The sequence below is a fragment of the Drosophila elegans genome, unplaced genomic scaffold (genome assembly GCF_018152505.1).
Source record: "Drosophila elegans isolate 14027-0461.03 unplaced genomic scaffold, ASM1815250v1 contig_814, whole genome shotgun sequence".
NCBI lineage: Eukaryota > Metazoa > Arthropoda > Insecta > Diptera > Drosophilidae > Drosophila > Drosophila elegans.
In genome coordinates, this window is record NW_024546167.1 from 12,208,047 (window position 1) to 12,235,130 (window position 27,084).

General features: G+C 39.2%; 2 protein-coding genes across 2 annotated transcripts in view; both read right to left on the reverse strand.

Moving 5' to 3' along the window:
* Positions 1 to 875: 875 nt before the first annotated feature.
* On the reverse strand, positions 876 to 2,864 carry LOC108138646. Its single transcript, XM_017260986.2, has 2 exons — positions 2,736 to 2,864; positions 876 to 2,680 (listed from the first exon to the last, which is right to left on the reverse strand). The coding sequence occupies exons 1-2, from the start codon at positions 2,824 to 2,826 to the stop codon at positions 1,056 to 1,058; spliced, it is 1,716 nt and encodes a 571-aa protein (XP_017116475.1). The 5' UTR covers positions 2,827 to 2,864; the 3' UTR covers positions 876 to 1,055.
* A 251-nt stretch (positions 2,865 to 3,115) lies between these two features.
* Positions 3,116 to 27,084, reverse strand: part of LOC108138964 (neural cell adhesion molecule 2) — a 67,771-nt gene continuing 43,802 nt past the window's right edge. The window contains exons 2-7 of the mRNA XM_017261548.1: positions 7,817 to 8,011; positions 7,056 to 7,166; positions 6,830 to 6,967; positions 6,597 to 6,749; positions 4,761 to 5,252; positions 3,116 to 4,255 (exon numbers count right to left, since the gene is read on the reverse strand). Coding sequence (XP_017117037.1) covers positions 4,041 to 4,255; positions 4,761 to 5,252; positions 6,597 to 6,749; positions 6,830 to 6,967; positions 7,056 to 7,166; positions 7,817 to 8,011 — 1,304 coding nt within the window. The 3' untranslated portion in view covers positions 3,116 to 4,040. The remainder of the gene's footprint in view (positions 4,256 to 4,760; positions 5,253 to 6,596; positions 6,750 to 6,829; positions 6,968 to 7,055; positions 7,167 to 7,816; positions 8,012 to 27,084) is intronic.

Genomic DNA, 27,084 nt, shown 5'->3' on the forward strand with positions numbered 1-27,084 from the left:
GGCCTAAAATGGCCGAATGCTGTTCTTTCCACTATATTTTTATTTTCCAGCGTTCAGCTGTCATGACTCAAACTGTTGACTTAAAGTGCTGGTATTCAGAGCTGGTGGTGGCTCCATAAACCAATGGGGCAAAGCGACCCTTTGAACGAGAAATCGTTGCCTCTTTTGCAATTAAAAAGCGGGCAGATTGTTTTGAACCGCGCCTATTTGCACACTAAATAACGCAAACGCTCATTGCTCATTGCGAAAGGCAAAAGGCATAAGGCCTAATGTCAAATGACAATGGTTTCGCTGTTCTACTGATGATGAGGGCATCCATGTCTGTGCGTACACAGAAAAACATTTAACGCGTGGTTGGACAATAAAAGTCACTAGGCACAATATGCCGCACGTTGCCGCAGACGCAGCAGTGCATATCGGTATCAGCATCCGCATCCGCATCCGCATCCGAATCCGACGTTTGGCATTCAACTGATTTATGCGGTTGTCAACGCACTACTCCCATTTCGTGCCCCCAAAAACCCCCTCAAGTTGCAGCCCATCGGACGCATATGCGGGCCTCAGTTTGAGCCCCAGTTGACGTGGCTGATTGACAAACCGGGATCGGGCTTTTGGCCCAAAATGAACAGTTTGACATGAGGCCTGCCGGCTGTGGAAAATTCAAGTGCAGCATACGGTAAAGGTAGCTGCCACAAATCAGATATTGCCTATGTTTCATGAGGCGACATGGGCAATATTTCCGTTTAGTTTGTTTATATTTTCATGTGTTGTGTAAAATTAAAAATTTATTTGACTTTTTATAATATTGGCGAGATGCTCTGAAAAGACTACCCAATTTTTCAGTTTCCAAAGTTAAATGAAACCAATATGAAATCTTCAATTTTTTTTATGTGTGTTAGTAAAATTACTAAGTAATTTAATAACAATGTAAAATAATAATTTAAAGGGCTTCTCTAAATTATAAGCAGTATCTTGAAAATTTTTAGGACAATATTCTTTTGTAAGGGTAATCTTCGTGGGCTATTAAAGGTAGAAAAGTTTGGCTGGTCTTTTTTTTAGTTATGATGAATACGGCAATCTAGGTCTGACTGCGAGGTCGTTTCCAGTTGACTCAATGGATTTTTGTCTTCGTCATCGGATAAAATGAATTGATCATCGATGAGGTCGATTTCGTTGAAAGTCTTATTTTGATATAAGCCAGATCTTGATTGAATTTGAACTTTTGTGGATTTGCCGAGTTTGCTGGATCTGTTCTCCGTTTCTTTTCTACGTGTTTGCGGCACAGAATACACGTACTTTAGCTTCCTCAAAGGAAGACAGAGAACCCTGGCCACATAGGCCCTACCCACCATGCAACTGCCACGAGCCTTGGAGTCGCAACCACCGCTCTGGCGATCTGCATGATGGAACTCAAAGGATATGCCCAGGGCGCAGTTCTTTCGCTTGATGGTATTCCGCACATCGATCACACTGAAGGTGAGTATGTCCTTGAAGAGGTCCAACTGGATGGCCTCCTCGATGCCGGCATCGGTGACGAGGAAACAGCCCAGGGAACGGCCCGAGCTCAGTACCCTCAGGTTCACGTGGTAGACGTTGTCTGCTCGCAGGAATATGGACATCACCAGATCCGTAAGACTGCGATCGCCAATCAAGTCCATCAGCTGGCCGTGGAAACTGTTGAGCAGGGGCAAATTCTGCCCCCGACAAAACTGGCAGATGCTCGAGGTCTTATTCTCCAGCTTTTTCTTCTCCTCACACTTTTCGGTCAGCGACTGGACATTGGCATTGAGGCTATCCACCTGGTGACGAATGTCACTCAACTCATTGCTCTGAAGACCCTCCAATCTTCGGTTCATTTCACTCAACTGCTTGGTTATATCGGAAATAGCAGGACAGTTTGCACACGGCGGTGGTTTCCTCGAACAATGGGTATCCTCTGACGAATGATAGCAAACCTCATTATTTTCTGCAGAATTTTGCGCTGAATTGCGATCTGGCAACGGTGTTTGGGAGTTGGTCTGGTTAACGTGTTTTGAGTTTTGTGGTTTGGTGTGATCCTGCGTAGCGAGTTTCGAATGTCGTGATGATTTTTGGGGGGCAGCTTGTTGAGTTGCCTCATGGAATTTCTTCGTTCCTTCCCCAGAGGGAACCACGATTATGGGTCTCGAGCAACAGCGGCAAGTTCTGTGATTTTTGGGCTTTTCTGTTACCTTTTGATGTTTATGGGGCCAAGTTTCTCGGGTTTTTCCCAGCGGATCACAGTTCGGAATTTCTGTGGCCACGGGCTTTTGGAAGCAAACGCAGCTGCGCCGCTGGCTCTTATTTTCATCACGGCTTGCGGTTTTAGCGGGTTCCGGCCTCAAATGGAACCTCTTGTCCGCACTTTTTTCTGTTGGTTTATTGCACTGGCAGGGAGATTTCACTGGTTTATCATTCGAGGGGCACTCTTTTTCCAATGGCTTAGAGGCATCGTAGGGGAGCTCTTTTTGCTGGTCATGACAAGTTTTTAGTTCCCCCGCTGCTTCATCCGACTCCTTACAATCCGTAAAGGAGCTACCAGCTGCAATACGAAGTGGCCTGGCCTGCAAATTTCGAGAGCTTCTCCGATGGAATCTCCTGTGTATGGAGTTTTGCACTCGGATCAGGGTTTTTATGTAGCGCATATGAATTCGATTGGAATCTGGGATATAAATCTTCTATATGTTTTCTAGGACAAATCATCAGATTCTACGTACCGAACTCTGTATTGAAATTGCAATTACTCTGCATCTGATCTTCTAGCGGTTGCTTTGAACTTTTACTATAATAATTAAATTTTTGACCCATTTTTCGACATTTTTATGTTTTTTGTTTTAAAAAATGTTTAATAAAAATTAGGTGTGTCAAAAAAAAAAACATATATACTAGGCCAACTGCAATCCATTTGTTTTTAAGCTTGCCATTTTAAAAATTCGCTTATTTTAAATATGACGATCTTTAACCAAGAATTCTAAATAGAAGAAGTTTTGTTTTGGTTTACATAATAACTTTTATTTTGGCTCACACACAATTGGCAAACGAAAACCACAAAATATTTCATCTTTGGCTAGATCTTTAGGATTATATGTGTCCCACATTGAATTAAAATATTCTTTTATTGGGTATCAACTAGTTTTGTAAAATATAAATGTTTGATTTATATATGGCTACGGTTTTTGCTTTCCCTTTGCATTGTGGTAAAAGGGTCATGCTTAGTTTTACATACAAATGTTATCGTTTATTTAAAGCCCTGAAAATGTACACGTGAAAATGTTCTTTTTGGCTTTTGACTTTAATAGTCACAGATAAAGTGTATTACAAAACTTTCAAATGCTGTTGATAAGCTCTTTCGTATTATTGTTTATTGTTTGATGCGTTTAATGCTTGTCCAGATATTCAAAATGGTATTTAGTTAAGTTGAAAAGGTTGATTGGCCTATGCTTGGAAAGATATTTACTCTTGTAGAGTGTACAAACATTAATTTATTTTGGCAAATTTCTGATTTGATCTTAAAGATTTTGGCAACAAAGATACAAGGCCTTAGTTTAGCAGGAAACTTCCAATTCTATATAAATCATATCATAGCAATTATAACCCTGACGTGACTTAATTTAAAATTTTCACAGAGAGAAATCTTGAGCAAAGCTTTGGGTTTGCATAATTTTAAAGGGGCCAAGGCCAGCTAACCGTTGAATTTCTTAAACCGCTATGAGGATTTGTTTAAATATATAAATATTCCTATAAGTTTTCCATAAATATCTTTGAAATCGAAACATTAAAAGCTAAAAAGAAACTCTTAGTAAACTTAACCGTAACACTGTTTTAGGGTATATCAAACGCACTGAACTTAAGAGTAACCCAATTACTTAGACCAAGCAAATCAGACAGAACTAGTGTCATGGTGGACACGCCTTAAAGCTATACAAAGCACATGGAGTTTTGAGGGCCTGGTTTTTGGTTCCTGGTTCTGCTAGATGCATCACCCGTCATCCTTCATCCTTCATCCGCCTGCAGATTCAGATTCACCCAAGGCTAGGCCGCATCAGGCCCAGTAGTGCCAACAGTCCCAGAAAGAAAGTAGTGGACTGGGAAGTCCCCGAGGAGGATCGCGGTTCCAGGGACAGCGTCCTGTACTTCTCCACCTTGGTAAAGTCACTAAAGCCGGCCAGATTGCGAGATGCCGCCCTCACCAGGTAGCCCGTATCCGGCTCTAGGTTTGTCAATAGGAACGTTGCCCCTGAAATATATACAAAGTTATTCCTTTGCATTTCATTATTTACTTAAATATAATTTTATATGGTAAGCTAAGTTTATCCAACAAGCTCATTTTCTTATGCTATAACACTTATACTACTTTTTTTGAGGTTAAGTAAATTAAATATTTTAATTTAAAAATAAATAAATAAATATTTATTTAATAATAAATAGCATTAAGGTGTAGGATGGACCGCTTGTTTAAAAACATCACTTAATAATAATAATATCAGATAATTAATAGTCATAAAATTGATATTATTTTTTGTATTTAAGAACAAAATGTGTCAAAAGCAGACCACAATTAGCTTAAACCTATTTTTAAATCGATTTTCTAAAGATGTTTTTATTTATTATTATAATGTTATTGTAATTTAGGACCTTTGGTATAGTAATTCAATAAAATGGCTTTCAAAGTCTAAGTTGATTTTAAGTCGGTTAAATATCCATTAGGATTTCATAGGAACAATCGGGCTTGCTAAACTCACCCTCCTCGAAGGGAAAGTCCTTCCGCCTGGCATTGGTCCACTTGCCGGCGTCCGACTTGAACTCCATTTCTGTCATGTACTCGATGCGGAATCCGTTGACGTCCATGGGTCTGCGGTCCTGACCCCGCGGCGCACTCAAAACGACGTCAAAGGTGTTCGAGTTGTAGCCGCGCAGCTGAAAGTTGGACGGAGCAGGTGGCTTGTCGCCCTGCTCCAATCGCGTGGTCCTCTCGATGATTCCCAGATGATTCCCAGCCCGGCACCGGTAATTGTCAAAGGCGCTGGCGTTCAGCACGTGGATGGTCAGGCTGGACCAGTAGCTGTCCGACTCGATGGTGTAGAGCTTGTTGTTGCTGTGCAGCTTGTTGTGTTTGCGGTACCATGTGAAATTGGCCGGCGGTTCAGCCTGGGACTCGCACATGAGGGTCGCAGTGCCGTTAATGTAGGCATACTGCAGGCTCACAAAGGGAGTCTTCGTCCAAACGGGTTTGTCTGTTGGAAAATCAAGGAATTAATAACACTTTTCTCTACTTACTATAGTTTTAGTTGTAATATTTAAGCACATCTTATTATTATATTGGCATTTTCATATAAATTTGATAAAAACAAATTTATCAAAATTTATTAAAGATATATTTGCTTATGATATTATTGTTACAAAATAGTTTATTTCCAAAAACAAAAATTCTGATATAATTAAGTATTTAAGGCAAGACACCAAGATATATTTTAATTCGTAATGGTTTTTAAAATTGTTATTTGATAATAGTTCCTTTTCAAAATATATATTGTGATCATAATAAAGTATTTAATATAAGAACCACACATTTTTGAATTTAAATTCTTTTTTAAGACTTTTAGTTTTTTGTCTAAGAAGTTTGGTTTGTATACAAATTGACTATATTTTGATACTTTGTGGAGTTTATTAAATGAAAAAAAAGGAAAATTTGTGAAACCAGGCATAGCAAGAATTGATATTCCATTTTCGCAAATCAATTAAAGAATCAACCAACAATTCGGCACTGCAGTAAAACTACAATCCCCTCGGCTGACAGCTGACAAACTGACAACTCAAAAGCGCGGCGCTCAAAGGTATGCCATGGAAATGGAAAAACCATGTCCGCTAACCATAAATCAGGACTCGGCCAAGTTAAGCCATTAGCTGCATGTGCGCCACGCCCACTCCCACTCGAACTCCCACTGGCCACACATCAGGACATCAGGAACACCGGCCGACATCGGTATACATCAAAAGCGGCTCGCATGCCGCGAATGTAATTCCAACATTTTTCGTGCTCAAAAACTATTTACCGCTCGGTGCGTCGCATACTAAACGCAAGCTCAAAATTTAGAACACCCAAGCATTGGAAAAAAAAACAAAACGGTTCACAAGTCATTTCGACAGGACAACCCATATTGCACAGTGGAACTTGGTAAGGCCGAAAATGTTAGTTAAATTGAACATAAATGCTAGTTCTACCTATATAAAAACATGCAAAAACACGCCAAAAATAAAATGTATGTTAAAGTTTTTTGCAAGGGCTTCTGATAACAAAATTTGGAAGTTGGGCAAGTAAAATCGACTAAAATGTAACTAAGATTACTGTAGTATTACAAATTATTATCTGATAAATTAAATTTAAAGAAAATAAAATGTTTTACAATTAAAATGTAATTAACAATTGAGATATTTTGAAGAAGAATAAAATATGTTTAATCGATTACATTGACTTAAAATATAATACATACAAAAATACATTTAATTTTAATTTTTTAAATATATTTTTGCCCCAATGTCTACCAGTTTTTTTGTTGGTAATCATAAATCACACTCACGTTCGATTTTCATCAAAACTGTGCGCTCCTGCATATCGGAAGCAATCGAGTTGACTTGGTAAGCTCGGCACGCGTACTCGCCGGTGTCGTTCTGTGTTACCTTGTTGATGAGCAAACCATCGCCCAGGATGCGGAACTTGGAGTCGTCAGCCGCTGCACATGGAATGGAGTGGAAAAGGACAAAAATTGGGGTACCATTTGCCAAAGGGGGCTTCATGCAAAATGCTCATTACCGCCGGTGCTGATGGGCTGTCCGTTGAAGTGCCAGGTAACATTCGGCTGCGGCTCGCCCTTCACCTCGCACAGGATGGTGGCCTTGTCGCCCTCCTTAACGGTCATCACGGTGGCATTTTCCGTGAATGTAATTTTCTCTGGCCAAACGAACGACGGCGAATGGGGCGAGAAAACAATGCAATATTAATGACTGACCTACGACCTCCGGGCGATTCCAGCACTTACGGTACACAATCAAATCGAAGGATTTACTATGCAGACCTTCATCAGGAGCTTCGCAGGTCCAATTGCCCTTGTCGGCCAGTGCGATGTGGGCGAAAACGATTTTCAATTGTTCTGTGCAGGGAAAATAAACAAGCGAATGCGACGGTGAGTAAAAAGAAATGGAAAATGGGAAATTGAGTAAGGAATATGTACATAGGAAAAGGTTAAACGGTGTTCGCCAAACAAAGCGACGAGCATAAAGCACGGTTAGACTGCATAAAAAGAATTGACTATTTGATATCCCATTAAACAAAAATACCCCCTTTTTCATTTCCAATATTTAACTTGAAATAATGCCTTTTCTAATTCCTTTCCTTTGCGATATAAAACTCTTCTGAAAATTTCCCTAACTAAAGCTTAAAATAATATTACAGGAAACTTTGAAATTTATGAAACATAATTATGATTATATTATTTTCAATCTGAATCTGTAATATTTATAAAATATTCTATTAAACTAAGGAAAATAAATTAATAATTATTTCATTTACTGTTAAAGCTCTGCCCAATCTTTTTCAGTGATGTTGCCTCACTGGGTATTTAGCAACAAAGAATGTGAGAATTGCAATTAATTGCGTTTGTTGTGCCAGTGGCCTTGTATACATTTTCCCCCTGACCCCCGACCTCCTGCCCCCGCTATGCGTTCCACCGCAGTGTTTCCCTCTCTTTTATCTAGCTCATCCCATTGCATCCCATCCCATCCCAACCGATCAGTTCCTTACCTGGCGATGTTTGCTCAATGTGAATGCGTCCTTTGTGCTCGCGTATAATTTCGCCTCTCGGCGATTTCCAATGCAGTTTCACATCCTTATTGGGACTGCGGCACTGGACGATGAGCGACTCGTTTGTATATCGCACCACGCTGTGCTCCGCGGGACTGAGCGAAAGACTCTCATGGTGATTGCCCCAGACGACAGCTGAAATGGTAAAACAGGTGCCAAAGGACACCGTGTGATGGCTCGTTAATTGTAGTCACTGTTTCAAATGTATACTAAAAAGTTAAGACCTGCATTTGCATATAAATGCAAGCTTCTCAGTGCATTTTATTTACTTAATATTATAGCATATTTTCCCCTTGCTCTCACACACATGTCCCAACACCAAAGGACCTATTTAGTACCTTAAAATGTATGTATGTAGACGCACATTAATCTTTAAACAGGAAAATGGAAATTGATTCACATGCATAATCCATGTAACTAGCAGTTTATTTATGTCGTTGCTTCATACAAAAAATACATCAAACATCAAAATACAGAACACAGGTTCAACAAAGTGAAAGGATATTGTATTATTAGAATGCATGATAAATACATCATAAGAATTAAAATAACACTTGTAAGTTACTTTTGAAGCCAAGAACCTAAACCTTTTAATTCAATGCTACTTCACAAGAAGTATATTCAAAATGAAAGAAGCATATAGACATTAATTTTTTAAAATTAGCCGCTTTTTTATATTATTAGAGCACAAAAATACAGAAAGTATACTTAACAAAGTGAAAACAAAGTTGTCTTAAAGGTTAGCTATATAGTGAAATTGCCAAATTATGTTTGCAACATTAATCACAAAAAATTACTAATTTCCAAACCATAACTGTTTGAGAGAGATTTTATTTATTTGGCATAAATCCGTTGGCAGGCAATTTATGTGGGCAATTTTTTATTTGCTAACCGGCTGCTAAAATACAGCAAACTGCACTCAACGGAGCGAAATCTTGTGCCACAGCTCAGACTTTCACTTCTTGTTTGAGCCTTTGCAAAATGTTCATTGAAATTTATCACAAGAAATTGCAATTTCATTTCGCCAATTCATGTCAATCTGAGGCTCAGGCTGAGGCAGAGGCAGAGGCTGAGTAGAGGAGAGAAAGGATTCCTCCTGTAAAACTTAACGGAAGGATGAGGCTGGCAGGTCCAAACTTCAGCCAGAACCGGATGCCTCCGGAGCCCTTTGGGTATTCGGGCAATGTGTAGATGCAAAAATTTCTTGCATACTTTTTAATAAAGTTTGTTGCAAGCCCAAAGTGGCAAAGATGGAATAAAAACAAAAACTGCGAAACATGAAGGGGTTTCGGATGGGGGGGTGTGGGCCGCATGATTGCGTCGTTCATTTCGTTGGCAAAAACTTTTACATTGCCTTTTTCTGCTTGTGCAAATTTTATTGGCAGCAGTACGGACATATTGAAATTATACAGCTACATAATGAAATACTCGCAGATACATTTGGGGTGGCCAAAAGGGAGCCATGTAGAAGAAACCGCAGCCAGGAGCAAGGAGCAAGCCAAGCGTCAATTTGGTGGAACATTATTAACAATGCATCTGGAGCAAAGATGTTCGCAATTAGGTTCCGCCTGTGAAAACTTTGCTAGTATTAATTAGCATAGTTCAAGTTTGCATTGAAATGATTTAAAATGTGGGCAAATGTATTCTTGCTGGGTATTTTAATTGGGGTCTCACAATTGAAAGTAAAGTTTATAAACTTCTTCTTCTCCCAATTAGCATATACTATGCTGTTTTTGAAAAAATACTTCTGACTTAAGAAAACTTCTTTTCTTAAGATGTAAGTCTTTAATCTTAAAGCATCCCTTTGACACAGGAATATTTTTGTTTTTGCCTAAAAGTTTTCTGATAACTTATCGAATCAATGCTGACATCAGCCAGACTTGCCAAACAATAGGCGACATTGCTTTTTATCGCGCTTTTGGAACAACTTATACACCCGCCACTATATGTGTGCTATATACTTATGGAAGCGTACAAATATTTGCATTGTTTGCCCTCACCTGCAGACGCCAACGTCACTGTCTCAGTTGCGTCTGTCTGTTAAAACGCGAGCGTTGACTGCTTGTCGGAAAGGGAAGATGGCTACACTGACAAAAATACCACTTATAATGGTTTAAAAATTGTGTGCTTTTCGGTAGGCAAGTTGCATATGTGTAAAAATATATACATTTATTTAATATTATTTTGTTTTTGTTGAAATAAAGAACCAGAATAAAAAAAAATTGTATTTCTCACATTTTTTGTTAACATTTAAAATTTTTTAAAAGCGTTATAGAAGAAATAGATAAGACAAAACATGTTTCTTGCGCATGTTTAAATTTATTAAAAATGTATACCTTACTCAATGTTGATTTAAATGTAAGAGAAGATTTATATTCCATATAAGTAAGTTATATCTTTATAACAAGTTTATATTGAAACATTTTAGCATAAGCATCCGAGCAGGAAACACTTCAAAATATTTATTTCTGTGTAAAGCGTTGGGCTCCTGTTGCTGTTCCCTGTCACCGACAATGATATCTGGGCTAGAAGGGCGGCACAAGAGTCGTCATAAAATTTCATGTGCCAACCAAAGTTGCAGCACAAGCACATGCGAGCGTAATGACAACGTCACGGAAAAATAAAATAAATACGACGGACCAGAGCCAGTGGCAGTGGCAGTGCAAAAGTAAATAGTAAATGTAAAATGTAAAGCAGTGCCAAGTGCGAGAGAAACAAACGGTTAGTGGTAAATCGGAAATGGCATTCCCACAGGAGCGAAATGAAATTATCTGACTGGCTGTTGGCATTGTTCGGCGGCCTTTATAAATGCATTATGCCGTGCACTCGTGTGCACTTGTGAGCGCGGAAAAAAACGGAGGAAAAACTGCAGATGGCGGTGAGCGGAAGGTTGGGAAGGGGGAAGAGGGGGTTCTTTCTGAAGGGCAGATGTAGCTGTTGAGCGGTAACACGTGCGAGCTGCCAAAAAATGCAACCAAGCATGCAGCGCGTGGGCGACGTCCTGTGAACTGACGTGCAATGCCAACTGGTCCTGTCCGGAGTGCGGGTGAGATCCTGCGTGCGTGTGGGATATTGTAAAGTGTTAACCTGGAAATTCCGTTAAAAGAAATGTATTATGCAGCGCCATATTTGCGGCCAAGTTAACCCCATTTAAAGTTGGTTTTTTTTTGGTGTTTTCCAACAATTATTTAATTAATAGTTATACAAACCACAGCGGTTTTTATATATTGCCTAAATAGTTTTGTTCAGCGCTGACCAAATTAAACATTCAATTCTAGTGTCCGTTTAAATATTTATTGCAGCTTTATTATCGCACAAACGTAGAAACATTACCTTTATTTATCACTCAAATATCACAAAAAAACAGGTATACTTTTTTATGAGGAGCAGGTATTTTCATAAAGTCATAAACATTATTTAAGTGGTATAAAATTCCATGCATAAGTAAAAAGTATTTAGTTTTAAATGGAGTACAAAATAATCACTCCACTTTGCATTTATCGCTTCCATTCAAAATTAAATGGGTAGCCATTTTTTCATTTGTTTTTAAATTATTCATCCGGAATTTTAATGAAATTTCCCGTCCTTGTTTAAGACGGTCCTGCAATTCAATTTCCATTAGCTCAACGAAAAACTTTTTAATTATTTTCCAATGCTTAATGGGCGGACTGGGGGACCCGGCTTCTGCTTTTTACTTGCCTCGAAATGATGCAAGTTTTCCTCTTTGTGCGACATTTTTGTTTTGCATTTGCACAGGCACAAAAAGTTTGTTATTATTTTTTTGAATTTTTTTTTTGCCTTTGCTTTAGCCAGTACGCACGCATGCTCTCAACTTCAATAAAAAAGTTTTCATTTTGCAACTGTACTGGGGAGAACAGGGTGAACAGCCAGTGAAAAGTCCTACAATCCGTTCAATGTGTTTTAATGTCAGCATAAACGCATATGAAGCACACTTAACCTGAATTATGCGCGGCTTTTCCCCATCAGAGGCCTAAAGGAAAATGCGGGAAAATAAATGCGGGCAAATAATTGCAGCATTTGTTTGAGCTTAACCCATTTCTGTCAGGGTTTTTTCTCTCCATCGTTTGCGATGGTTAACTTTTTATCAAAAGCCAGACACAGACGAGCGACGATGGAAAAGTAGCTTTTTAAGCGCCAGGGCAAATACCTAGTGACCATTTTGAAGCATCCTGCCCAGGAATTTAATTCCAATGGCACACAGAGCACGTAATGCCAAAACATACATAAATCATCAGCGCGTCTCCGCACAAGAATATATTTCCGCTATAAAATGGACGTTTCCGCATTTTGGGCAACTGAACGAGCCACGTCTTGGTTTTTGGATCCTGGTTTTGGTCTGGCCAACAGGAAAAACAGGAAGTCAGGTTGGCTCTCTCGGTTTTGCTTTCCCATCTGCAGTTGCAGTTGCAATTGCAGTTGCAGGTGCGGAAGTGCAGGTGGTGGGAAAACTTGGTCCAGTTGTTGGTGCTTCACCTTGAATGGCCAGGGCGAAGATGCGTTTTTAATAGTTTTCCAGCTGACACTTTGGCCATGCTCTTGTTACAGTTTGGCAATTAATTTTTTTCCTGCTTTCCGCCAGCATTCTGGAACTGCAGTTCATAAATTTTCCGTTATGTGAGTGCGCGCCGGAAAATACATTTATGCCTTTTTAAATGCCTGGCAGCTTATACATAATTCTCCCAGCTCTCAGCTCCCAGCTCTCAGCTCTTTGCTGGCCTTTGAGGAAGCCGGCGCATATAAATTTGCAACTGTCGGGCGATAAGAACCAAGGGCCCAAGGATGCGGGTGTAGCACTAGCCACTGGTCCAGTTCCAGCTGGCAGGACCTGCCTGCCCATGATTCGGCTTTCAACTCATTCATCAACATGCTGCGCCTTTGACTTTTGAAACAAAAGTTTGACAAACTTTACTTTCTACTTGGGAGGAGAGAACTGACGTTGTCGCAACACTCCATAAAAAGTTTAAAGCTACTTAAATATTTTACACACTTAATAGACAAATCTGCGAACAGTGACTCATTGTCAGTTGCGATTGGGATTTGTGTCAATGAAATATAAAATATTCTTTAAGGGAAATGGCATACAAATGCAACTATTTAAGTTGTTAGGAAAATGGTCAGGTAAGTATAAAAGAAAATTCTCCATTGTTTGCTTCTTTTGTCCTTCAGAATAGACAGAAATAAATCAAACCTCTGATTTTTATAAAGAATATAGCAAGAAGTCATAACAAGTTGTAACAAGTAATTTATGTCATTATTCATGACCCATATCTAGACAGTCATCAAGAAAACATTTTCTTTTCTTTGTCATTTGACTCCACGGTCTCGGTTTCACTTTTTCACCCCCACGACAAACTTGAATACATTATTTTGGTACTCTGCGAAACGCAGAAAGCTTAGATCATTTGTTAAGCAAATTTCGCGTAAAGTTGCAACACGACAGGCGACGCATTAATCATGGGCCATCAAATTGCATTAATCGTGGCATCAAGTGTCGCTGCTAATTATCCTCGGTAAGGATAACGTCATCCACGTCGCAGAAACGACATGGCGAAGCGCTCTTATTGGATTGCCTCGCTCTGGCGCACCTCATGAAGTTGTAATTGAAACTGTTGGGCGCACATTGCGTATACGCAGCGTACGACGTGCCACTGGAGTCCGGGGCTGTAAAAATAAAAATCAAATTTCCCCCCCGCTCCAAAGTTGCTGGCATGCAATTTTTAGTTAAAACTTTGTCTCTCATGTCGCTGCTAAAAATTAAAATCCAACTGCTGGGCGACAACAACTTCGGTAACTATGGCTCCACTCTGGTTGTTGCCTTCCAGTCCTTTTCAGTCCTTTTCAGTCCTTTGCTAACAACTTTGCCGCTTGCACTTTGTCGTAAAAATAAAGTTTTACACACGCGTACGCGAGAGTTGCTTTTTCTATTGTATTACTTACTTGATGCCATTGCTCCACGTTTCCTACATGCCACATTACAGCGGCGGCAGCAACGGCAACATCGCCGCCTTTAGTGTCTTCATTTTTAGTGCGCCACGAGAAAAACTTGTCAGTTCGCCGATCCACTCGAGTTGTTTTTGCTTTGCCAACAAATTGCGGGACATTTGTGCGGACAATAAGGGATCTAACCCGGAGGTATGCCAACATAATAAGCAACGAAACCGGAATGCCAATGCCAATGCATTGTTATTTTTACGACTGTCCCGATTCGAACACTGAACTGTGGATAAAAGGTGCCATGATGTCATTGTTCAACCAATTTCTCCATTAGATTGAACACCGCAGAATATTATTATGAAAATGGTCTCAAGAAATATTTTTGATATGTGGTTTACACATTTGTTTTAATGCTTAATTTTCTTTGATTATTAACTGAAGTTTTAATGAATTTACAAGTGCAACTATAATAAAATAAAACAAGAAAGAAAGGAAACTTCGGCAAGCCGAAGTTCGTATACCCTTGCAGCTACAAGTATTACAAGAATTAAACATTTTCGAAAACATGAAAATTATGATTTACTTGCGTATATGTTTAAAAACATTGAAGCTATGATGATTTGCAGCTCAATAATTAGATAGTTATTTTATATGTTTTTATTATTTCTATGGGAGCTATAACGCTTTTCTAAATTCTGTTTTTGTGTCAAAACAAAATTAATTGTTTTAAATCGATCGGGGACGGATGGTATAGGTTGCTAGCTGTTCAAAATAGCAACTCTTTTGACTTTGAATTCGTAATACATTTTCCAATCGAATGACATATCAATAATTGTATATTGTATAAATTACTATGTAATAAATAATGTATTTAAGTAATAAGTTAAACAAATCATGTACTCTATCTATTTTAAGTGTGATTACAAACCGCAGAATAACAATGTGAAAGTGGTCTCAAAGAATATTTTTGATATATATTTCTTTTAAATGCCTAGTAAGTTAAATTCTTGAGATAATTAAAACACATACCTTATGTACTTAATGTGTGTTAGGTAACCCTTTCTCTTTCATTTGAAAGCTGGTCAATCTTCTCGCTAATTTCGGTTATTTCCCGACAATTACCGCAAAGTTAAACCAACAACATGGTTGCTAAATTAATTTGAGTGTGAGCCTCGGACCCAGCCATTTCCCTTTGCCCAGCCAAACATCCTGTTTACCCTGCCCGTCCTTTCAATTTCTACGCCTCTAAGTTGAAGGCAAGTTTCCCGACTCATGGGCGATTAACCCGCTTAGGCAACTGAGCCGCGCCACTTAGCTGCATATTTCATTAGCATGCAAGCGGCACACTTTATCCGGAGTAACAACAATACTGTTGCTATAAATTCAGGTGCGTGCATGAGGCACGCAAATTGTTCTTCGAGTTTCTTAGTTTCACGGCATAGTTGCGGGTGCAGATAGCTCAGGTAGAAGTCTCCCACTGACTCGGCCCCATTGCAATTTATAACCGCGGATTTTCTTGCTGCGAACTCCAGTCGCCGGCTACAATTAATGCTCTTTTAATTAAACTTAAGTGCGCATTCGCAATTGCAAAAATTCACCTAAGTAACTTGTGGGGAGCGGTTGAGGGAATTGGATCCATGGTGCTGGCATTTAAATAGTTTAGTCAAGCTGAGCACTCGTTTCTGGAATTCGGGCTTAAATCCTCTGATAGAAGCTTGAAGTGGCTTTTATTTTAATGAAATTTTACCTGAAGTTTAATGAAATGGAGTTTACCCACACTTTTGGCACAGTGATTGGTGATTGCAAATAGCAACTTAAAAAAGTTAATTTATATATCTACTTTAAATTGTTGAAATGAGTAGCTAGTCAAAGTTTGGCCCATTTTATTAATTTCTTCAAAAATTAAAATTCTATGTTATTAAAAAATAATTTTTTCATTAGCCCTTCAAACATAAAAGCTTTGGTATATTGTAAATCTAATGTAAATTTTTATTGAAAAAAACGTAGCGTCGTTCGGTTTCCAATTAAAATTCTATTTAAAATGAGACAATGTCTTTTTAAATGGGAACAAAATACACTGTTTCCGAGCTGTCCCTTAATTGTTCATCAAACTATTTCACACCTTTTAGGACAAACTTAGGTTCACTGTAAAATGCGAGCTTCATTAATTTATGCTGTAAACTATTAGAATCTCAGCCAAAACAGGATGTTGCTGCTCCAGCTTAGACTATATACATACAATTATTTAGTATATGGAGTCACAGCACTGTCTAAGCTTTTAACGGCGTGTGCTTTGTGTGTTATGAGCAGCTAAAGCCAACATAAAGAGTGTAACAAATTTTTCATCACTACACTAAGCCCGCACCCGCCCACGCATACGGGCCATGGCTAACCACACACTTAACAAGTTTTTGTGCAGCGGTGGAAGCTGGAAACTGAAAAGTGGATGCTGGCAGCCGGGAGCATATTGAAAAATGCGACAATATTTTCCACAGGCAATGAGGTGAGCTCAACAGGGGTTTTTTATTTAGGCGGTTAAGCCGGGCTCCCAAGCAGATGAGCGCGCATAAACATAGTTGCTGCAGGTGCGTAGAGATTGCGCTCGACTTGAGACTTTAATTTGTGACCCAGACCGAGCGGGAAATTTTTCCTGATATGCACGTTAAATTCTATTTATATTATATATATATAAAAGTGCGCCGTGGCGGTACAAAGGAAAATAAGAGAATACCTTTGACGGTTTTGGGGTTCATTTGCGAGCTGTGGTGGACGGGTTGGGAAACGGCATTACAGGCACTTAAGCTGCAGCTAATTACGACGCCATAATGAGTGCATTTATTACCAGGTGAGTGGCATGGCGAAAGAGCCATTAAAAATGATTCACCGAAGAGGAGACCGCTTTAAAATGAGTTTCGAGATTTTTTTTATAAATTGAATTATTGTGAAAAATCTTCGATTAAATAACTGTTTTTTTTGTGGATGGACAGCTACTGATTGACAAAAGTCATTACTACCGCTTAACCAGACCTATTTGTGATGAAAATTATTGGTTCATCACTGTTTAAAAATGAAAAGTAAACTGATTTTCTGTTGAAATTCACCGGATGTAAATTGTTATTTCAGTACTTTTACTGTGGTGTCCTTTTTCAGAATAAATTTGTAATTATTAACTCAAATTCAATGACCGTGATGGGAATTGATATGATAATTAAAGGCTCACATTTTCTTCTGCAATCAGATTAACTGCCACTATTTAACTTTTTTACTGCAAATGATTTAAAATTCCTTGTTGCTTTTGTCAGAATTAAGGAGTATGAATATATCATATCTCTATTAAAATATTGTTTTTTGTTTACGCTTTAATTAAAAGTAGGACCTCAATTTATAATAAATGCTAAAATGCATCCCACATCTCAAATGTTAAGCCCAATCAACATGAAGATTTGGTCTATTAACATACAAACTCTCAATGGTTCATTTGGCAAGTTCAATGATTTATCAAATACCCCAAAATGATTGCCATCCAACTGTTACTTGATTCATTTGCCATTAGGGCTTTTGCATTGAATTTGCCCTTCGTGTAATGCAAAGTAAATGCACTGAACTCACTTTCCACTGATTTACGGCGTGAATGGCATGACTTTGCAAATAAACTGCTACCAATTCGTCTTGATCATGGTCTCTGATTTGAAAATGCAAATGCAAATGCGCAGCACTCTCTCAATCATTCCGGCAAAAGGATTCAGATTCAGTTGCAGTTGCATTAAAAGCGAGACGCTTGTCGCTCATTTCAAATCGAGCAAACAAATGCACACAAATTCACATCTCATCACCGAGCAGCACGACCTTTTTCGTGTTCCCCATTTTTTGTTCCATTTTTTTTTTGGGGGAGTGTGGCTATGGGGGTTTTATAACCCACAACTGAATCTGAATCTGAATCTGGATACGGCTCCGGATCGGGGACCATATGTCTTGTTGTGTGCAGTGGGCGAGGGACTTAAGTAATTCATTACTTTAGTCATGCATTGTCATGCATGTTTGCCACGCTTTCCTTTGCCTTCTCGCCTGTGTTGCATTTTTATAGAATACTCGTATATATCCTGGCAGGCAGGTCCTCCGCTTGGGTGCTGCATGTCAAGCTCAGCGCTGCTGTTGCAATTTGTATGCAAAATTGTTTTACAAATTGAGCAAGAAAGATGGCGTAAGCAGAAGGCACACAAACACACACAAAGACACACAGTCACACATTTCACCTGACAAAAGAAAATGGCGCACGTTGCATGGCATACATATATGTTACGTAGATATGCAAACAAGACAGCCATAGACAGTTGTTTTTCACTTTTCACTTTTCCCTGCTGCTTTTCTATAAATTTTTGAATTCCTGCCCTTAGCATCGGAACGACACCGACACACTTCAGGCGAAAGGCCATTAAATAAGCAAGTTGCGGAGTCAGCAGACTGCTATGACAATATTTACATAATTAATTGAGTTTATTTTTAATTTATGCCCAACAAAAGCCAACTGATTACAGCACGCACACTGTCATAATTACCCGCGTATTTATACCAAGATTAATTACAATTTAACGCTGGCCAAGGGCGAGGCTTTGATGCATTGTTTTCGTTGCGTAATCTACACCGCATAATCTTGGCGTCCTTCGGCCAGAGCCTTTTTGTTGACCCTGGGCTATTTTTACAAGTTTTTCTCTCTGCAAAAGCCAACTTTGTGAGCCTCCTGCCGCTGATCCACTTCAAACTGTAGCAGGTGTTGGCATTTAAGGCAGATACAAGTGAACGTAAGTCCCAACAATGCCAGGCGGAAAAAGTTTGACGGAGGTAAGCGCTCGAAAGTATGCTGTTATTTTTTAAATCGCTTGCAGTAGCGAGGCGACATTAAGCATACGCCATGTGGCAGGCACTTGGAATATGATCAAAAATGAGTATGCTTATTTGGCAAACTTTTCTTGTTTTCGCTGACTTAAGTTACTTAAATAAGTCGAGTATTTCAAGCTGCTTAGCTAAACTATTGAATTCTCTAAGCTAACTTAAATACGAATTTTATATTATGACTTTATCTTCTTAATATTTGTTTGCGGTTGCTGCATAATAAATAATTACATAGCTGCCACTTCCAATTTCCTTTCAAAGCACATTTCTGAAATGCACAAAGCTGTGGATTGCGGTCAGGCCATGCGGTCAGCCGTCCATATTATAATTAAAATACAAATATTTTCGAGACGAGTCTAGTACATATTTACGAAGCTCTTGGCTGGCAATTTAAGCATTCAAATATTGACAGAAGTTTTTCTTCAAGGGGACGAGCAAGTTTTATCAGCAGTGTCGCAGCAATTTGTGTGAGCCACTTTTCGAATTCCGATTGTTCGATGCTGGAGTGGAGTCCCGCATATTCTCCATTTGTTTGTTGACCAAAAGTCCACTCGTCGAATGGTGCGGCGGGAATCTGGTCTATTGAGCGAACTTTTCCCAAAAGTGGAATTGCATTTGCTTTGCTTGAGAAACTATTATAACTTTGGCCAGCCATTGCGCCATGCAAGAGTTTCAGTTCATCCAACTATGAAAGTACTTTATGTGAGCTAACAAAAATATTTCTTTTATTGAGTTTCACCAGAGCCGTTCCCTGTGCCGTTGCCTGTGCCGTTGCCTGTGCCTGTGCCTGAGTCCTCGTTTTAGGCTGAGTGGATCGAGTGGGGTCCCCGAAACTTTTGTTCTGAAAGCGCTGTTGCAGAAGGCCAAGTCAAGTCCCCAGCTTGCCACCAAGTGCCATTGTTGGCCAAGTCGAAGACAAGTTGATACCGGATACGAGCTCCGTTGGCTGGTTATTTGATATACGCAATCTAGACCTACAAGAAAATCGTTTTATTTACTTAAATTAAGCCCTGCACAAGGCGTAATAGTTTAAGCAGATTTCATAAATTTAAAGTAGACGATTTGTTCGGTTCGGAAGCTTTATTGTCTTTTGTTTAGTTTATTTCTCATGAGGATTACATTTTCAAAATATTAAGCTTCTAACATGACCATATCGTGCCTCATTCAAATGCAATTATGTCAATTGGTTTTATGGTCAGTGTTGTCCATGGAGGAATACAATAAAATCTGATTTATTAACTACACAAATTAACCGCAAGTGTTTGGTCATAAATTGTAAAATGCATTTTTGTATGCAAATGGCCAGCTGATGCGACATAAATTGTGCAACATTTGCATTTAAAATGTCATTGTGAAATTATAACTTTAAAGCTCGCCCACATTAGCCGGTCAAATAAACCTGTTTTTAGCCGCACAAAAAGCCATCATAGTTTTTAGTACTTTTCGGCGTGCACACACACACATACACACACAAACAAGCCGCAGACTGTGGCATATGGTCTGTGTTTTTGTTGCCACAGCACACTTCTTGTTGCTCCAGTGATGTAATATTCGCCAATGCTGTTGTTGTTGTTGTTTTTTGCCGGTTATTGTTTGTTGCACTAGTTTTGTGGTCGCTCTTTGTTTTACCCCAGACAATGGGATGGCCAAAAACCCATGCAAAAAATGTGGCTTACGCAACACACGCCGTCTGTTCCTCGGATTGCCCGGTTTCCCCAGTTGTTGCACCGCCCGTAGTTGGGCAACACAAAAAAAAAAAAAACAAGAAAGAAAGCAAACTTCGGCAAGCCGAAGTTCATATACCCTTGCAGCTATCGCAAGACTTAAATATTTTTGAAACCATTAAAATTATGATTTACTTGCGTATATGTTTAAAAACATTGAAGCTATGACGATTTGCAGCTTAATTATTTGATTGTTCTTTTATATATTTTTATTATTTGTATGGGAGCTATATGATATAGTCGTCCGATTTTGATGAAATTTTAACCATAATTCTGAAATATTTAACCATTGCTATATGTCGAAGAACTAAAAAAAAAATTAAAAAACAGCAAAGTTATAATTTTTTTCAATTATTTTTCCGATTGTTCCTATGGGAGCTATATGCTATAGTCGTCCGATTTTGATGAAATTTTAACCATAATTCTGAAATATTTAACCATTGCTATATGTCGAAGAACTAAACAAAAAATTAAAAAACAGCAAAGTTATAATTTTTTTCAATTATTTTTCCGATTGTTCCTATGGGAGCTATATGCTATAGTCGTCCGATTCGGCTCGTTCCGACTTATATACTACCTGCAATAGAAAGACAACTTTTGGGAAAGTTTCATGCAGATAGCTTTAAAACTGAGAGACTAGTTTGCATATAAACGGACGGACAGACGGACAGACGGACAGACGGACGGACAGACGGACAGACGGACGGACAGACGGACATGGCTAGATCGACTCTACTAGTGATGCTGATCAAGAATATATATACTTTATAGGGTTGGAAACGTCTCCTTCACTGCGTTGCAAACTTCTGACTGAAATTATAATACCCTCTGCAAGGGTATAACAAACACCTTCGCTTGCAACGTCAGCACCAGCCAAGTTTTAATTACGTAAAATATTTTTGCGTAGCCCTGTTTCACTCCCTCTAATCAACTTAAAAGCCGACTTTCGCTGGAACTGCAGTTGCAGCATCGGGCAAAATTTCAATTCGGCTAGATGGTCCGCAATGTTGCAGCGCAAAATGGGCTTCGTGAGTCTCGTGTTGCAAGTCCGCGGCACTTCAAAAGATTCCAAAAGCCGTCGTGGCAGGCAAAGAGCTTAGAAAAGTCAGCCAACAGTGCATTCTTATCTTCCAAAAAATACCCAGGCTCCTGCAACTGAGTCTGATAATTACAGCGTTCCTACCTACTTTCATAGAAAGCAGTCAGTTGCTTCCCTCTAAAAGGGCATATCGCCATTGTTCTGGGTCTATGTTGCCATATGAAATGGGTAGAGCTCTAATGTACAAGTTTAAAATAGTTAATGCTCAGTAAGAGCAACGACATAGAAAAGTAACATGATTTATATACTTTTGGTATGCATTTCTTTACAATATAAACATCAACTAAAATGTTGGGCTCTGTATAAAGCAGAGGTATCTTAAAGTATGCAATAATTATTTATAATCTTTTAGTTCAGACAACGAAAACGACGTTCTATTTGTCATTGCATACTTGTAATTAATAAATTTGTTGCGATCCTAGAGATTTCTGTAGCACCGCACATAGATGCTATTGGGTAAAAACCTCTTCTGTGAAAATAGTCCAAAATACCATAATAATTTTCCATTCTCCCTAGCGTATTTAAAAGTGTGTGGTACCCGCAAATTGTTTCACTTTTCGGTTTGTTGTTATGTAATTACTTGCTGAGTGGCGTACGCAAAATGTTTGAGTTGGCAGTTGCCAAAGCGACAGAAACGGCAACTACCAGCACAAGTGCAACTCCGACTGCAGGACTCACACGTACGAACGTACAGGATGCTCTAAGTGCTTTTTGACATGCAACTACACACACTGGGTATGTGCATTTATGAATGCATGTGCAGGTAGGTGCGAACATTTATTAACATGCATGTGGCGGAGGCAAGAGTAAAAGCAATTTAGTTTACTGCAAATGTTGGCCGGCGGCCCTTTGTTCTGCTGCCTTCAGCATTTTGGCTGATTCATGGCTAAACGTTTTGCAGCAAACAGTGCGTATGATTGATATCGTAGCCAGCACAGCACAGTGCTAACAGACAGTGTGGTGTACGAAAATTGAATTCACAACTTGCGGGCGAACGAGCCCCTCGGTCGATTAGAACCCAAACTGCTAAGCCCTAGCCGTTGGCAACAACACGTGAGAGCAGGTAAAGTAGATACAACCAATAGATACGACTAGGGGCATAAATCACAAGTCACCTAACTGATATTCTGGCCAACAATTGTTAATCAACTTGCAACATGACAGGCACAAATTATGCGAGGGACTCGAAACTCGGGACTCGAGTCGCCAAGCCAAAATGCGGTCAACAAAGGAGTTCAGGTTGAAGTGTTTGCTAATGTCTGCGGGAATGGAATTTATTATTGCCAAATGGCCATCGATCAATCTAACCTATTGTTCGATCAGCATAGCCAATCGATTTCAATTGACATAAATTGCTACATTCTGTCAATGCGCACACAAAAGTCAATGCAATTATGTGCAAATTGCATTTCATTCGATTCGATTCGTGGCATTGATTGGATTATGCAAATGTTTGAGTTTGATGTAAATTGCATAAGCGGAGGGCTAATTGAAATAGCTGCAAGGGAAAAGTTAAAGCTAAAACTTTCAACACCAGGTGCTGGCCAGTTTTTTTGCGACTTATAATTATTTAGTTCAATAATTTCAAATGCCTTTTTAGGATTTCCAAAGGCAAAGCTTACCAAATTTAATTCTCACACTCTCCTGGGAATTTGCTAGGGTAAACTTCAAAGCATCGACTTTGCACATATTTACCCTGGTTGTCGTACTGTTGGGATTTCTTTGGTTTACTTAGAGTAGTTTTAATTAACAGTTGCTTTGCTTTTGAATGGCTATGCAAATGCGCAAAAGCTCTCAAATGGGACCAATTACAGTGTCAACATGTGAAATTCTATTTCAAATCTGTATAATGTAGGTATAAATAAACAAGCATGTGGGGAAAGTAATGCATACCTCCGATAATTACTATATTCATGAACTTGCACCCAAGAATTAATTAAGTTAATAATGTTTTGGAATCAAAGGTTTTTGTAAGCTCTCACATTTCGCATAAACTTCTAAATTTTATAATTAATTATGTTTAAACCTTCATTCATAGGGTACCTCTCACCAAAATACTATAAAATATTAAATATAAAGCTAAGCTTTCTTTTTAAAGTATAGAAGATGTTAACTTACAATTATACTACAATACCTAAGCCTAAAAATTCCACTTCCAAAATTCATCTAATGGTACAGCAAAACAAGGGCATGAAACCACATGAAACCCAATCTGTCAGCCACCTTCAATGAACTTGTTTAGTTGTTCGTTTCCAATTAGCGATCGTTTTTGATGGGCGCATTATGCCAGCGCGTAGTTATGAATATCAGCCAAATAAAATTTCAGCACGCAATTAGGGTTGCATTCATAATCAATTGGTGTCTGTTTTTGAAATCGCAATGGAAGGACAATGATGATGGTTTTGGTCAAGAGTTCCACATTGCCAAACAGAAATAATCAACGCGCTGACATTTTAAATAAATCATGGAGCATTTGGCTCTAGCGATGTCCCTGTGATGTTTGTTTTGGCAAACAACGTATGTGGTGCACCGCATTCGCTAATTGAAGTGACAGCCCTGCAAACGTGGCGTATGCGTAATGTTTAGTGTAGTGTGAACAATGTCGTTTAGAAAAAGGCCATTGACAGGACATTTAAATATGTGTAGCATGTTTCTGAAGTGCTGTAAAATTTAAATTTTAAGGATAGTGAAGAGGAGGCTTTAACTCAGTCACAGTTTTCGGCTGAAACTTCGTCCTTGTGTCGCCCTAAATGGAGCATGTACATGTGAGACTACGTTGCCAGAAAATTGCTCCACTGATGCCTGCAATTGTCACGACAACTTGCTGCTTCTAATTGCAGTTTGCCGGCAGTTACCATTCTGGCATTCGCATAACATCAACTTGACACAATTCGAAAACTCGATGCCATTTTGCCATTTTGCCATTGTGCATGCTCGGGCTAATTCCTCTGACAGCCCAAGTTGCTGACATCATAAAGAGAGGCGAAGTGAAGAATGAAGTTTCTCCTTAGCTATGGGGCAAAAAAATGTAACACTAAGCAAGTGGCAGAAAAAAAGGCATCGAGAAATAGTCTTCTTAAATGATTAAAAGTTGTATTGACTATATTTCCGTCGCTCGAAACACCAGCAATAAATTTACCCATTCATAGATCTCGTATTCTTGTAAGTAAATCAATTGAATTTTCAATGCCTGTATCATGAAAGATAGTTCCTTCCCCTTTTCGGTTGTGGTCATGTAATTGATTGCTTTTTTGCCAGTCACATTTTGCCAAAAGCAGAACACGTTCTTTTTTCTCAAATTTAAGGTATACTTTACGGTTAGATACTAATTGGTCACTTGGTCATGTCCTGATTTATGTCTTCCTCCTGCTCGGCAATTTGTCCAGTTTATTTGAGGCATGTTGTTGCCTTCTGGCAAATACTCGTAGCTGGCAGGACAAAGAAAACACCATTTTGTTTTGTGCTGAAAATAATTTTTGAAAACTTTTCATACACGCTGGCCAAGTGTCGGGCATTGAGAGCTGTCAAGAGCAGGGCCATAACGACACCGACATCGATAGCCCAGGACGAAGGACGAAGGACGAAGGACTCCGGACCTCAGCCAGAAGACCAATGCGTAACACTTGGGCCAAACAAACTTGTTTACACATTTTTGGTTGCTCAATTTCTAATGTCAACAGGCGAGCCACCAGCAAGTTGTTAGTCCTTGTTGTCCTTGGGTACTTTTGTGGGCGGGTGCCTGTTGCCACTGCACACGGCACAAGAATGCGCTAAAAGTAATTCAGTTCAGGCAAAAAAATAAGGGCATTTCCTTGACCGTGTGCCAGATACAGGCACTGCGATTCAGGACTCTGGTATTGCCATGGCTATATGCCCTGACGTTGGCTATATGCAAATGAGCCGCTGGCACGACTTGTCGCGACTTTATGGCCCGTTGCAGATGCAGTTTTTTACGACCAGGACCACTAGTACGGGTGCAGTGCTAAATTACAGTCGCGCATTAAGGCTAATCCATTGCAATGATGACGTTTAGTGGCCTCGGCGACAGTTGTGCGAGCTTTTATGTGCCATAAAAATGCCACAAAACAGTGGACTAATTTTTACAAATTATAAACATTAATAGAAAAGTGGGTTTTGAAATAAGAAAGTTGCTTGAAAGAATGTCTAAATTTTTAAAGGTTTCATTGCTATCAAATCCTTAAAAACAGCACACAACTAGAGTTTTTAAAACTATCATTTAAGTATGCATCACTTAATTTAAGTATACAAGTCTTTTGAATTTAATTAGAATGAAAACGTTAATAGTGTCAGACTACTACCAAACACTTAAATTCTATTTTTTTTTAAATTAAGCCTTAAACTTCTATAAACTTTAAGCGATTGTACAAATTTTGCCAACCACTCCACTGTTCTTGCCACTTTTTGCTGGTTAGATGCCTGGCAGTCTTGTGCTAATTTCGATTTAATTTTATTTGAATTTAAATTTTTTATGTGCTCAACTTGGCTTGGTGTCGTTGTCCTGCCGGTGTTTGGTCGACATTCTGGCCACCGCCTCCGAGCCCACATATGCCATGCATTTAAATGAACATTTTTTCTATGTGCGTGAGTTTTTGCTATTTCATTCAATTACCGACCCAATCCCGACCTGGTATGTCTATGGTCGATGACTATGTGCAGGCTGAGGAGGCTTTTATGGCCGACTGGAGCCTGTCACATTTGCTTATGCCTTGGCTTAGGTCAAATTATGTTTGACTATAAACGGCATGCGAAATTTTCGGACAAAGCCCCGAAGCACATCAATTTTAATCAAAGGCAAGGGAACGTGCTCGGCATGGCCAAATAGGATGGGCCAGGAAGCCAGAAAGCCAGAATGGTAGGTCAAGAGGATATCAAGAGGCTCGTTCTCATCGAGGCCTCATCATATCGTCGCATCGAGGCGTTACAGTTTGCAGCCCTTGCACAGCACTTTTCTGGAGTCAAAGCGTCGCTGTAAATCAAAGCTAAGCCCACAGAGTTGATGACCATTCAATGCCACTTGGAAACGCAAAAACGAAGAAGATTCCAAGGCGGGGCCTTCATCTGGTGCATCCGATGGCGAACTTTGAACTTGCACTCGCAGCAACAGCAGCTTAACCCTTTAATGCCGTTATCAGCTTTCGCATTTCACTTGGCTGCCCCGACTCAAACTTAGTTGGGTTATTTAGTCTTGTCTTTCTTGCCTTTGGCTTGACCTCTCTCCGCCAATTGCACAATTTTTTTTCCTTCGTTTCTTACGGCCGCTGGGAATTGGCTTAAACCTGGTCACTTGACCCGCTCAAATCCTTTTCAACGAACAGGCACATCGAGATGTGGGAAACTAGCCAGAGGGGCAAATCAGTGCCACTTTACTAGAAGATCATGCTTTGACTTACGACACACAAAGAAAAAACTTTATTTTTATAAGTTGGATTTCATTATTCAAACAAAGAAAATCTTACAGTCATATAATAATAATAATCTTACAGTAATATAATAATCATATAGGAAAAATGTTATTTATA

Excerpts from the sequence above, each read along its gene's own strand:
- LOC108138646 (XM_017260986.2), bottom strand. The coding sequence starts at position 2,826 with ATGGGTCAAAAATTTAATTATTATAGTAAAAGTTCAAAGCAACCGCTA. Across the intron at positions 2,681-2,735 it reads CAATTTCAATACAGAGTTCG|ATTCCAATCGAATTCATATG; the intron begins GTACGTAGAATC and ends TTTATATCCCAG.